General features: G+C 40.6%; 1 protein-coding gene across 1 annotated transcript; it reads right to left on the bottom strand.

Annotated features, from left to right (window-relative positions):
* Positions 1 to 1,360: 1,360 nt before the first annotated feature.
* LOC101852951 (venom protein 164) lies at positions 1,361 to 12,574 on the bottom strand. Its single transcript, XM_005106111.3, has 4 exons — positions 12,426 to 12,574; positions 4,045 to 4,192; positions 2,998 to 3,111; positions 1,361 to 1,672 (listed from the first exon to the last, which is right to left on the bottom strand). The coding sequence occupies exons 1-4, from the start codon at positions 12,465 to 12,467 to the stop codon at positions 1,659 to 1,661; spliced, it is 318 nt and encodes a 105-aa protein (XP_005106168.1). The 5' UTR covers positions 12,468 to 12,574; the 3' UTR covers positions 1,361 to 1,658.
* Positions 12,575 to 15,046: the final 2,472 nt, after the last annotated feature.

The raw sequence follows: 15,046 nt of genomic DNA, 5'->3' as shown, positions 1-15,046 counted from the left end.
TGCCCTTCAAAATATTGCTTTGTTTTACGGGTTTTAAATCAGAAAGACGTTTCTCGCTATCTTTTTTTTTTTTTCAATTACTGAGGTCCCCTTGTGGTTGATGTCATGCCACCTATTATTTTTATTAATGATAATAATAATAATAATAATAATAATAATAATAATAATAATAATAATAATAATAATAATAATAATAATAATAATAATAATAATAATAATAATAATAATAATAATAATAATAATAACACTAACAGTAACAATAACAATGACAATGACAATAACAATAATAATAATAATAAAATAATAATAATAATAATAATAATAATAATAATAATAATAAGGATAATAATAATAAAAAAAATAATAATAATAATAACAGCAACAACAACAATAACAATAACAACAATAACAACAACAACAACAACAACAACAAATTTCGCTCAACCCCGATTAAAGCACAAAGGCTCTGGGCGCTTTACAATACAATACAATACAATGTACAACAGTAGCAAAAAACGTTGTGTTCTGACCAAAAGATACTGTGATTTCCTACAATGTGAAAAAGGTACATTTTTATGTACTGCCCGAGTTGAAAAATGCCATTGACGAGCAGAGACCAAAGATTGGAGCCTCTCGCACAATGCTCCTCCCTGACAATGCAAGAGCAAGGTTTCCAAATGTTGCCTCGTGGAGCCTGCAGTCCTGATTAAGCAATTACCAACAATCGCCGTGTATATCGGCTTAGCTGCCTTCCATGGTCCAAGCTTATGCAGCTCGTTTCTTTTGGGAAATTACTTTATATACCACAAACTTTGTCGTCAATTGGTTTTACAGCTTGCTACTCCAGAATTACAAAGTTCTATCTGACATTGTTGATCGTTTTGAGTATTTAAAACCATGACATCAGAAACCAAAAATTGTATCTGATCTGTCAAAATCTTACGGTTATTTAGGGCCGCTATCAAGATATTCAAAGAATTGACATGCTGTGAAACTCAATTTTTGTTTACGTCAAATTTCTCAAAAGTAGACACTGAGTAGCCTAGATAGAACTTTGTAATTCTATGATAGCGAACTGCTGGCGACTGGCAGTGTTTGGTGTGTCAATGATAGGGCACGTTTGTATCGTGTACTCATTTGACCCACCGTAAACCTCGAGTTCACATGTCAGAAATAAATCAAGCTTAAACGAATATGTCAGAAATTACACCTAATAAAAATGTTTTTTGAGCGTGTAATGGTGAGTTTCTTGTTTTGGCCCTCAATGCATCTAGAATCTTTGGTTTTGTTTGGTACAAGCTTTCAACCTTGCCCTAGGAATATAATATTGTGCAAATCAAAAGAACAGACAACAGAAATATGGTATTTCCGTGTGACATTTTATTATCTGTTTATTGGCAGTATTGAAGCAGAAATAGATTGTGAACCGGTTAAAGTTATGAGCCGGCTAAGCTTATGAGCCGGTTAGGGTTTTGAGCTGGCTAAGGTGAAGAGTCAGTTAAGGTCAATAATTGGCTACGGTTATGAGCCGGTTAAGGTGAAATACAATTGAAGCTGAAGGTTACGTCCGTTTCAGGTTATGAACCGGCTAAGGTGTGCGTCCTGTCTACGTGCTGTGCTGCGTTCTCCAGTGAAGAGACTCCGTCTGGGTGTACGGATCAGCCACATGTTCCTGGGAACAGAATAAGTGAAAGAAGCCTCTCAGGGATGTGGTACCAGACATTTGACGAAATAGTTCCCTGTTGTTGTTGTTGTTGTTGTTGTTGTTGTTGTTGTTGTTGTTGTTGTTGTTGTTGTTGTTGTTGTTTGCATTGTTGAGGGTGGTGGTGTTGTTGTCGTTGTTCTTTGTTTATTTTTTCAATCATAGTTTACAACTTTCAGCAACATAATAATATCATCTTTGCGCCTTTTTTATACTTGACAATCTCAGAGTTATTATGGAAACATCTCACATACATATAATTTATAGCGTTCTGAGATATTTCAAATATATTTATCGAAAGGGAGGTAATACAGTTTTGCTTACTTCCCCTTGTGACAAGTTCTCGAGAAAATAATATAATTTAAAAAATAAAAGAGAGACAAAGGGTGTGGAGAATGGGGCATCTAGAAAATACCAAGCTTGAAAGTTCACGATCAGCTCACTGGGATATATTCACAGAAAAACAAAGCATGAAACATCGTTGTACAGACACAGGTGAAAAAAACAACAACATTAAATTGAAAACACATGTTTGTTTAATATTTTGAGGGGTCTACTCGTTAAGACCCTGGCCGCTAATTCAAAAATCGTATTCTGAAAAAATAAACAATAATAATTGTTTCGGATCGATGGCAAGAGAAAAAGAGAGACAGAGAGAGTGATAGGGGTGGGGGAGAGAAAGAGAGTGAGAACGAAACAGACAGACAGACAGACAGACAGACAGACAGACAGACATACTCACAGACACATAGAGAAAAAAAAGGGGGGGGGGGATACTCACATTTCACATGCACAAACAGTCATGCTCTCAATCAAACCCGCCCCCACCCTCCCACCCACTGCAAAAACACAATACGGTTTACAGGGGGTCGGATTCGTTATCGTTAGTAAATGGCACAATGTGTTTCTTCCAGACTGATTTAAATAGTAAGTTTTGTTTGTTTTGTTTTTTTTCTCTGCAGTAAAATTCACCTGTCTGAGGTTTGCATTCTCTCCACAGCCCATCAATAATTCTATTTCTTCCTTTCTTTTCTCCATTTATTCCTTCTTCTTTCGTCCTTGACTGGTGGGTGGTTGGTGGGTGCTCTTGTGCGGTTTACTCGTACTCTAGTGTCGTTAGCTCCTTCTTTTCTATCGAACATTAAAATGTATCGTCCTTATCTCCCCTCCTTTTTAAAAAGTTTGTTACTTTCTTGTAACACCTCTGATCCTCGGCACTTATTCTCATGACTTAATTGTGTTGAAATGCCGTAAAACTCTTCCTAAAACAAAAACAAAAGTCGTTCCTGACTCACCCATCTCTCCCTGGGGCACAGAGATCACACCGTTCCCTTGACATGTGAGTCCACTTACACACGGGCAGGCGTCGAGGTAGACAGGCCCGCTGTTAGCGGCGTTTATAAAGCATGCTGGTAGGTGGATGGAAGAGGAGGGGAGGAGGGGAGGAGGGGAGGGGACGTTAGGAGGGGGATATAGGGTGGGGACGAGAGGTGAGTGGGAGGTGCGGAGGATTGGGGAAGGGAGGATATAGGGTGGAGAGGAGAAGAAAGGGGAAGGGGAAGGGGAGATGAATGGGAGGTGGAGAGGGAAGGTGAGTTGGAAGGTAATTGGGAGGATATGGGGAACGGGGAGGAGGGAGAAAGAGAATTGGGTGAGAGAAAGACAGCAAGGTAGTGTATTTAAATATTGTGTTGGTGGTGCTATGTGAAATTTGCATAATTGTTTTTGTCGTTGTTGTTTCAGTTATGTTTGTTTCATTGATATTGCTGGTGGTGGTGGTGGTGGTGGTGGTGGTGCTGCTGCTGCTGCTGCTGCTGCTGCTGCGTAAGTAATGCTGCTGATGCTGCTGCTGCTGCTGATGATGATGATGATGATGATGATGATGATGATGATGATGATGATGAAGGAGGAGGATAAGATTGTGAGTGTGGAAGTAACTGCCATGAGTCGATAAGGCATCATCTATTGTTTTCTAGTTGCTGTCTCGGGCGTAATTCAATCTTTTTTTAAGTTATCGTGGGAAGACAGGCTGGGAGGGTTGATTACAACATACTTACTCTGTTCAAATACTGACGTCACAACACATAACCTGAACAAATACTGACGTCACAACATATAACGAGTTCCGATTTGAAAGAGCCACTCACCTCCACCCCCCACCCCCACATTTTATTATCCATCGTTCAGAAAATGTCTGGCCTTGACCTTAATTCACAAAGTAACGATGAACGTCTGACCTTGACCCTAGCTCACGCATGAGCAACGGATATCTGAGCTTGACCCCAGGAACAATGGATGTCTGACCTTGTCTCCGGTTCACAAAATAATAACCGATGACTCACACTGTCCTTTGAGCACCCTGGGCGCACAGTAGCCAGCCGCCTGGCGTTTCCCGCGTCTTTGTGTGGGGTCCAGGCAACACTCGTCGTCCTCACACTGACTGCTGTCCGTGCAGTGTTTCCCTGCATGGCCACCACAGATCAGCGCAGCCTTTGGAAAAGAGATTCTGTTTTTGTTAGAGTTTTACGGCACTTGCAACATAAAACGGTCATGTAAGTACCAAAGAGTGTACTAAAGTGTAACATAAAAAAAGGAGGAATCACGAAATGGTATAGGTTTAGCACTAATTAGCACCCCTATCAACACCCTTATGTTTTTTAAGATTTAAGAGGCGGGACCGACGAGTTGAACATCCATCCAAAAAAGGACTGAGCAGAATGGAAAATTCGTGAGGCTCGAAACCCCGAACCTGCAGTCTCACGATTACGGGTCCGGTAGCCTAACCACAAGGCTGCTGACGCCGCCAAGAAAAGGACGATGGATAAGGACGATAGATGTTTGATAGGAAAAAAAGGAGCAAACCACACCTGAGCACCTGCCAACCAATCACCCACCTTAGAAAAGAGATGACATTCCGTCATATCAGTGTTATCCCCCCCCCCCCAAAAAAAATCCCCAATCATCACCATTAAGATTATTAAGGAGGCGGGCTTCGATCCTGCCTGTCAGGGCCAACCCGGGCTGAGAGTGATACAACATCCCAACAGTAATGACCGAGATACTGAATAAAAATTCTCCCCACTTTGGATTCGACCTCAGGTCTCCTCCGTAAGACGGCAAAGCACTTTACCACTACACCACAGACGATGTTTTTTCTTCCTCGATATAGTTGAAGGAGAATTAAGTTTTGTGGAAAGGAGAAGGGAGGGGTTGTCAGAGTGGTATCTCCGTCTGTCTCTCCCATTTTTCGGGTAACCCAAAATCTATGTCCAACCCCTGACCATAACCCAAACACATCCCTAACCTTTTCAAGTTGGCTTTTAAGTTACGTATCTTCGGCCAGCTGTTCAGATGTACTGAGCCCAAAATTCTGAGGTATCATAGGGTTTGGGGGGGGGGGGGTAAAGATCAAATATACACATGAGAAATGCAAATTTTAATGCCACCTAGGAAGATCAAACCTCACAAAGAAAGTTTCACGCGAAAAAGAAAGTTCAAATATCCAATAGGATATTTCAGTATACATGTACTATTGCGTCTAGAAAGTTTTAAAAGTAAAAATAGCAAATCAAAATGTAATACAATGGGACGCTCAAACGCTACACTCAGTGGAGGTGGGTAGTGAAGGGCTCACGGGCTTGAGCCCCCCCCCCCCCCCCCCCACAACAATCTATCCCAAAGTAAATGAAAGTTTCTTAAAATAACAAAATAAACAGTTGAAACCATTATGATCGCCCGCAATGAACACAGCGTGACCTACCAGCCAATCAAATGTCTTTAGGGCTCAGCAAAGGATGTGCCCATCCCACGCCCCTTCCATTATAATGAAACTCTTCTTGTAAAAAGGTAGAAGATTGGAACCATGGTACTGAGGGCTCACGTTCTCCTAGCCCTGAGAATGGGGTGAAAGTTTAAGACATACTTCCCCCAGTGACATAAATACCTACGCGCTCATAGGACCTTTGTTAGGTGCGTTCTACTACCCGGGGCTACACGATCTAATCCATCTCACAGACGAAATGTATTTGAAGTGCGGTGTCTTCAATTTTGTGTTTGTGTCGCTGAGATTTAACAGTTATAAATCACGTCGATTCCACTTTTAAGGCAACCTTTTCATCAAAAAGATTCTGACATGGAACAGAGAGATGGAAGACAAAAACAACTCTTCTCGTTTGAATGGTTCTCAAAATGCCGTGGCTCACTGTGACTATGGTAATATCAGTACTGTTTAGGTCTTATTGCTTGCTATTTGGTGATTTTTTTAAAAAGTGGAAGCAACCGAAGCCCCACCCAAGTTTTGGTCCACCCAATGCCACTGGCTACATTGCAACAGCAAAGGCAAACATCCTTCAAACACATTATTCAGCCCGAGCAGCAGGTGCCCAAACTGAGTTAACTTCTTATTTAAATTACATCAGCACAATCACATTGCAACGGCATACGAGAAAATAAACCTGCCAGAGAGCAGATCTGACAGTCTCCACTTGACTGTAGGACAATGGACTTGTCTGCGGCAAACTCAAAAATTTTCTAAGCAGACCTGTGTGAGTCGGAGACAGAGAGGAAAGATAGACAGATAGATGAGAGAGAGATAGGCAGAGAATAGATATGGTCAGAGGGATAAAAAAGACAGAGAGAGATGAAAGAGAAAGGAGGAGGAGCAGGAGGAGCAGGAGGAGCAGGGGGAGGGGAGATAGAGAGAGAGGGGGGGAGAGAGAGGGGGAGAGAAAGAGAGAGAGAAAAGTTAGAGAGATGAGATAGATAACGAGAAGAGACAGATAGACAGAAGAGATAGTCAGAAGGAAGACATAGATATAGATAAACAGCTGTCATCTTCTCGTGCCGGGCGTCTTCTCGTTGGGCTGAAAAATCCAAGGGCGTTGTGAATAATGTTCCAGATAGTGTTTGGCTACCATGGCTGTGTTCCTGCTTTTGTGCGTATGGCTACCATGAGTGTGTACCAACGATTGTGTGTCTGGCTACCATGACTGTGTGACAGCGATAGGGTGTTTGGCTACCATGACTGTGTATTTTTAGTTTAGTAACAGTTTTACGGCGCTCGCTACTGCATAAGGTTATCTGAGCGCGCGAAACACAAGTTGGTTGCATTCACAACAGTTCACAGCATGCCTTGGCTTAGGTCAATGATCAGATTTAAAATGTTAAAAATTTGGGGTAAAAGAACAATTAAAAAATGACAATCAACTTAAAATCAAAATTACAGTATTTACAATTTACTGTAAAGGCCAATGGACTTTACAAAATTGAGACTTCAGTTGGGATCTATGACGGAGAACAGAGCTAGCAATTTTTTTGCATTTAAAATACTTCCTTCGGGTCTCTCCAAAGCCCGAACATTCTATTTGATACATAGTGTGTTTGGCTACAATGAGTGAGTGTCAACGATTGTGTATTTGGCTTCCATGACTGTGTGAAGGCGATAGTGTATTTTTGGCAGCCATGAATGCGTTACAAACACTTTTAGTTTAGGTATAAGGACTGTATACAGTCCAAATGTCCAACACAGCCATCCATTGTCGAGGAGAAAAGAGGTTGTTTTAGACAGGCAGACGTCTTGGACGGTGTCATTGTAATCTATTTTTTAAAAACGCAAAAGGAGACGTAGAAAGTGGTCGCTCGTACAGATGATTGTCTTGGACAGGTGGCCGTTACAGCAGATTCGACTGTATTAATAACGTATTGTATGTCTACGACTAGATCTAGGATTATGTTTAGGAACAGCGATTTCAGTTACTCCAACTTCTGTTCCAAGACCCCCGTTCTTTAACTCTGACCAACTTTTCATTGCGACTATCACATTGTTAGTCTCCTCTTAAGTAATGTTAGTTTTTACGGGGTACCCATCGGGGGGTCGGGTTGGGTCGGGTCGGTTTGCTAGCCAGATTGAGGGCGCCAAGCGGCTATCGTGGCACAAGTCGATCGCGCCCGACTCGTTGCCTCAAGAACAAACGCGTTTGTTTTCAGGCAACGAGTCGGCCGATCAACCCGATCCGACCCGATCCCATCCCCAATAGCACCCGGTATTAATACGAATTTTGCGGCACTTGCATCGCAAAAAGGTAATATAAGTGCCGAAGGTTAGTGGTTTCTACAGATGACCGCGCAAACAGGCAGCATTCTTCGTGTGCTCATACTATTTTGTGGTGTTTTTTGACTGTTTTAATTTCTGGACATTTTCAAAAATTATACAACAAAAAGAAATTAAGCGCTCTGAGCCTGTCTACTTTAATCGGGGTTGAGCGCTATATAAATATCATTTATTATTATTATTATTATTATTATTAGTAGTAGTAGTAGTAGTAGTAGTAGTAGTAGTAGTAGTAGTAGTAGTAGTATTACAGCGGTGGCTATATTGCTTTTAAAAAGAAGTCCGGGGTTTTTTTTCTCACCTGAACATAATGCTTATTGAACACATGTTTTGAGAACATATGGAAAAAATGTATTCAAAAATGAATATTTCTCGTAACAAGTTGTCATTAAAAAGTTTCACTGGTGAGCTGTGACGTCGGCCATATGCATAATGCATATGCAAAATGTGTGAGGAAGCGGGAAGTGCTGTGAACAATCCCATTTTCCGCGCAACGGAGATTAATTGTATTTTATATAAATTTATTAAGAAAAGTTTTAAAATCTAGCCTCAGTTGTTGAGGGAAAATACTTTGTATCCGTCTTCACAAACCATATTGTATCATGTTCACACAACACAGAACGGCTTGCTTTCAAATATACAACTGAAACTTTCTAGTGGGTGGTTCGTTATATAGTTATTTTTGTTTTTGTTTTTGTTTGTTTTTGTTGGAGGGTTTTCAGATCAAATTTAAATGTTCTATGGTCTGCTGGGGTAATAATATTAGTGTAGAGCGCATAGAGCCTGCTGTTGAGCGGGGATTTGCGCTATACAAATGCTATTTATTATTATTTATTATTATTAAATGTACACTTAAGAAATACAAACGCCACACAGCAGGTTCAAAAGTCACCTGGAAAATATCACGCCACATAGAAAGTAGAAAAATTCAATAGGAATTTTAGTGCACAATTTTGTGCGTAGCAAATTTGAATGTAAAAATAGCAAATCCAAACGTAATACGGGGTGCCCACTACGGACGGGATCGGCCGATCGAGCCGATCACCCGACTCGATCGCCTCAAAAACAAACGTGTTTGTTTTCAGTTTCAGGCGATTGAGTCGGGCGATCGGCCCGATCCAGGTGTAGTGGGCACCCCGTATAACACCATAGGACGTTCAAACAGCAGAACATAGCAAAAAGCCAATATCCTTCAGACAGATTACTTATGGTAAGCAGCGCTTTAATGTGCCCAAACTGAGTTGGGGACAATCATATCCAGTATCGTTTTAGAGGGTAAATTGTTCACCATGGAAAACCTCGAGGATGTTCCCGAGGAAAGAAATAATTCAGAATGGACTGAAGCAACCAGACATCAACATGCAGCAAGGCTGATAGAGGAGAACATTTCACTACCTCAGAATTACAAAATTCAATCTGACACGATCGGCCGTTTTAAGTTACCAGGGGCGAAGCGTCTATATAATCAAATAATCACTGCTTCCCTTCCTAATTTTGAAACATTGTCGCTGTCAAATTCATCCTTAAACGTAAACCTCTTAAATCAAATGTAAAAACACGTTCGTAATCAACAATGAGTATGCCTAACGTTCAAAACGGTTTCACGGCCACAGAAATAGCCTCCTCACCCCTCTGGGGCCACTCCATAAGCAGTCGCAAGTTTTGATTAAGTAAGCTTAAAGTGAGGCTTGAAGAGTCTACCAATAGAGTTGAAGGGAACATGTGCATAGCAGTCAAAGCTGTTCCATTGCCACATATACCCTGTTCACCCCTTTGGGGCCACAGTTATAATCAATCACAAGCAATGATTATGTAAGCTAACTAACACTGGTCGAGTCTACCTCACAAATGTGAGGGGAACTAACTCCTAATAATCTCTTGACTGCTGCTTGTGCTTGGGTTTTTTTCCTCGACTTTTTACCGTCCTATAATCAGATCGTGACCTCGATTATGACACCAGCTCCTGGCCGCGAAAGGCTAACAAAAACAGCCAAATGTGAAATTTAAAAAATGATTTGTCATGTTCTACCAAAGAGTTAGACTCACTGGTAGATCTATAACATATAGATCTAGTACTGACATCTCTGCTTCTTTGCTTTGTGTTTAAGTATTCACATCTAAAGTTAAATTTAATTTTAGTTGGAACTGATATTTAATAAGATACTTTCCCGATTACTTTGGCGGTTGAACATACAATATGAATTCCGGATTTGTTTACATTCACAACTCAGAGTCGCCGCCTCGAGTAAGATTCTTGTGTGATATCTACAGGCCATATCTGGTCCCGTATCACTTTGATTACCCTGTCAAACAAGTCAGCCTTCGCCCCTGGAGTTACCAATACCATGGAGTCAGAAACCAAATATTTTATCTGCTCTATCAAAATTGTAAGATTACTCGGAGTTGTTATCAAGATATTCAAAGAGTTGAATTTTTTTTTTAAAGGTTTACATATTGTGAAACTCAAAATATTAAAAGTCAGATTCCTCAAAACCAGATACTGAGCAGATATATAGAACTTCCTTATTCTAGGTTAGCGATTTAGAGGAATGAATTTGTCTTCATCGATGAGACTGGGATCAACATAAGGGCAAAGACAAACCCAGGAAGAGCACGCTAGCCAACGCGCTGTTCGAGTCGTGCAGGGTCGAGGGGGATCAAACCGCACGATGACATAATTTGCTGTCAGTGCCGAGGGTGGCCTGGGCTTTCACAACTTTCACGAAGAGGGAATGGCAGCTTTCGTTTCCACCGATCCCTCTAAAAAAACTGTTCCAACAATCCCTACAACGTAATATGTTTGTATGCAAGAAAGCTCGAGCACACGAGCAAGCTTAAATGCCAACTCATCAATTAATAGATTCGAAAAGAAACATCTTGCCCCCTACATACTTTTCTTAACATCTGCGAGTACGCTTCTTAATTTGGAAATGCAATTTGAAACAGAGGCTCGCTGAAGCAAGAGACCAAAATGCTCCCTCAGCACACTCATCAACAAAAGAAGGTAACGCTTGCCCAGAACATAAAACCCAACCATGACTATAATTGTGAATAAGGCAGCAACCTTCAGATCAATGCAAGCCATAAATTGCGCAGCGTTTTGCAATGCAATGAAAAGTTAATAAAAGTCATCTTGACCTCACATTTCATCAGCAGTTTTAAGATAACCACTCTTTTCTGTTTAAAAGTGTTTCTTTTTTATTCATTAAACAATTTGTTTCGTTACATGTGATTTTTTCCTTGTTATACCACAAAGCTTACATTTGGCTTTTTTGTGGCTAAAAAAAACAAAAACTCCTTTTACTTTTTACCTTGATACACTTCTTATGATTTTAGCCTCTTTTTTTACTCAGTCCAAGTATATTTGTATTTGAAATTGTTATGTGGCATTTGATTTTCGTAGGTGTTACATTTGAGATTTGAATGGGGGTTTTTTTTTTTACTTACTATTGTTATAGTATGACTTTTATGACGTCATTTGTATATTTAGATTTAATTTCTTTTGTGTAATTTGGTCTTTCTATGTGGTATTCTAATTTGATATGTGTAAATTTGATCTGAAAAAAATACTTAGACTACTGGATACCAACTGCTGTGCAAAGTATGAGCGACATTTATTCTTCTGAGATATTTGAGGATAAAGCCCCGGTTAAACGCAACGATAAATTGTATCAGATTCGTCGTATGAAAGAACTGTCCGTTTTATCGAACTGTGTAGTCTGTTTACACGTTCCAATCTATCGTCCAGTTTTCTTTCGATCGAGGAGATTCCTCGTCATAAAGCCACCATGTCTCTTTGCGACGACAGCAATTTGCCTGCACTCTATGTGAAGGTTTCGAGCTCAGGACCTAATGAATGAAAGGCGAACACTGCACCTCTAGATCACGAGAGCCCCCCGCCCTCCCCCACTATTCCCCTGTACATTTTGATTTAGCAGAACAGTGTCTTTAGAAAAGGGTGGCCATACGGTAGGCCTACCGTGTTGTGTGCAGAACCGGAAGCTATGACTTGACTGCAGATGTGCAACGCATCGATGACCTTGATGCAAAGCTTCACCCTTGACGATCAACTAAATAATAAAATTGCTAATATATATACATGTATATAATAACGCACCAAATCAGGTTCCGCGCGGGCATCTTTGCTTATTTTGAGACGCTATTTCCGAAAATGAAATCAGTTTTTACCTACGATAATTATTTTTAAAATTTTGAGTCCTGCGTTTAGTTCTGCGAGGCGGCAAATTTCAAAGGGAATCTACGTCAAAGCGCGTCTCCATCAATAAGTGTGACCGTGATCTCACGGAAAATATCAAGCAGCGTTTGATTTCTTTGTACAGTTTATCGTTATGTGTAACCGGGCCTTAAGTTGCGCCATGAATTTATTAGGCTACCGCACTATTATTAGAATACGCCATTACAGCAACTGCAGCAAACCTGCACTTTTCACTACTTGGTACTGGACAGAAGGGCGAGAGCTCAACTGTAGCTGGATCGATAACAACAACAACAACAACTACAACAACAACTACAACAACAACTACAACAACAACTACAACAACAACTACAACAACAACTACAACAACAACAACAATGGAAATAATATGTACTCACCAAGGCTATTAACACTACCGCGGAGAGAATGAATCTGTTCATCGTGAGAAGTCACAGAGAAATGTTCAGCTGTGTGGTTGAAAGCAAAGCGATCTGTGTTGTATGGACCAGAGAGAGCCAAAGCGTGACGCAAGGTGGCTTGGGAAGGCGGATGCAAGATAACGCTGGTTATGGGACGCGCCGTTTACATTATGCATGCAGCGCTTTTGTCAATGTCCAGGACACGAATTTTGCTTTGAAAACACGACATAATTTCTCTTATGAAAACAGGATATTATTTTTCACTTCGAAAACCGGATGTACTCGGGTTTTTCTTACTGTGAAAACTGAACACAATTTTGACTGTGAAGACAGTTTTCAATTCATATTTTCAACTGTCGCTGCAATCTTTGAATCTCGGGTTTTTGTTTGGGGGGGGTTGGGTTTTTTTCAAGTCACCAGTCATAGTTATGGAAAAACGTGGAACACACAAAAAATGTAAATTTAAAGTTTCCAAGGACTCTTAAGCTATAGAAGTCACCAGACTTTGGCGGCCATTTTCTCTCTAATTTTACTTCTAAAACCAGGCGACCCCATCTCCTTAAATTGCAAATATCTTGAATTGACGAACATTGATTTCATTGCGTTCGTATATTACACATTCCATGCCAAATGAATTGAGAATGTTGTCTCTACAATAAACCACAAATAAAGCACGATAGTTTTAAACGGATCGGAAAGCAGAACAGTCACAAATGCCACGCAAAACTTGAACTTAACAAATAAACGTGCTCACTACTTGTTTGTTTAGGAGCCATTGGTTTTGTCTAGAGCACGAACCCTTTGGGCGTGAACTCTATTACATTTTAGATATTGTTATCTGTCATTTCAGCCCAGATGTCACAGAGACTTGCAAACAAAGGGTCTGAATTGGGAGCAAAGTCACTTTTCTTCAGCTACTAATATTACTATGTCATGAGGCTTCACATAACTATAGGGTTCCTATTGGGGCTTTAATCTACTGGTATGTAGTGACCACACTAACGTTGTCATGATTTTGTTTTCCAAGAATTGTCTGGCGGCATTGATCCTGTGAGAAAGTGCTTTGTCCTGCATGGGGATGTCTGCTTAAATAACAGCATAACGGAAATAAGGGTAAGACGTTCCAGCACTTAAGCGATTTAGTCATCTGAACCAAGCCATCCGGTGATTCTCACTCTCACGAAGGCGATTTTGTTCATTCCACCCCTGACCAAAGCAGTTTCGTGGTCTCTTTTCTTCACTGGCAGGTGATCATGTCCACAATCTAAATAATACATTACATTCTATGTGCAAAAAAGGTTTCGTACCATTTAAATACTAAAGAGTACATAAAACGTTAAGTCCCACGATTTTTGCGTGGTGCACAGTGACTTTTCTGTTTTGCAATATGTTTGAAAATATCATCAGAAAAATCAGATGCTGAGTATTGCTGAGATAATAATAGTATCCATTCATTAGATGTTCAGTACAAGTATATTCCACCAATTCTGATGCACCTCAATAAAAGCGCTAACACGATTTCACGTTTCTTTGATAATGCACAATTTTGCTAAGTCCATATTTTTCAGGTCAGTGCTGAGTAACTATAACTATAACTCTGACGACTGCAAACATAGATGAAGTACAGTGGGTGTCGCATTCAACGAGGTTGTAGGGACCGGCTTATTGTCCTCGTTGGATCCGACCTCTCGTTGAACGTGACTAAGGCTAAAGTAAAGAAAGGAGACAAGTTATTATATAGGATGTACCAATGAAATACGTAATTACAACAGTTGTTCCCCCTGATGACGAAAATCTCAAACAGCATCAGTGTGCTCGTGTTTGAGCTGTGTTCTGACCGTCATTTCTGCATGTTTTAATTTTTTTTCTGGAACACTTCTCGAGTGGAAGCATACCCTCTCATATCTAGGCCTACATATCTACATAAAGTAAAGGCGGGAGCTCGGATTTTTTGATTAGGGGAAGAAAAGAAAATTGAAAAAAAAAATGAAGGTCTCGATCTAGACCTACCCATCTAGAGTTCATCATGTTTCTCATAGACCGCATAGCGTTCCCACCCATCCCCTCTCATCCCCTCCGTAGGCTAACCCTCGCCCATCCTCTTGCTTTAGGGCCCACATTAGGAGGCACACTTAGATCTAGCAATACAGTGTGTTAGCAATAGGTGATGGGTCTAGTGCTTCGCGTGAGATGGAGAGAAAGGAGAAAAATAAATTCTTCCTTTTTGGGGCTGCTAATTGATTTTATTTGGTTATCGTGACCTCGTTGAAAGCGACTTTGGTCTGTTTGCAACCTCGTTGGAGCCGACGTACATTTACAAAAAGATATAGAGGAAAAAATCTGGGGTTAAGGATTGCCTCGTTGGAGCCGATCTCTCGTTGAATGTGACCTCGTTGAATGCGGCACCCACCGCATTAATGTGTCCGGTGGTGCAGAATGTATTTAGCTTTAAATGGATATGCTACATGGGTGGGTAGTGCTCACGATGATTCGGTAATTATGATTTCAAGTTTCTTTTGGACGCCACTGTACGACACATCCATCTCTTCCGCACGCAGTTACTGTCTTTTTGTTACTCGCTGCTTCTCTTTGCACCCCCC

The sequence above is a fragment of the Aplysia californica genome, unplaced genomic scaffold (assembly GCF_000002075.1).
Source record: "Aplysia californica isolate F4 #8 unplaced genomic scaffold, AplCal3.0 scaffold00514, whole genome shotgun sequence".
NCBI lineage: Eukaryota > Metazoa > Mollusca > Gastropoda > Aplysiida > Aplysiidae > Aplysia > Aplysia californica.
Note: the sequence above shows the minus strand (reverse complement) of the source record. Positions and strands in the feature narration are given on the sequence as shown.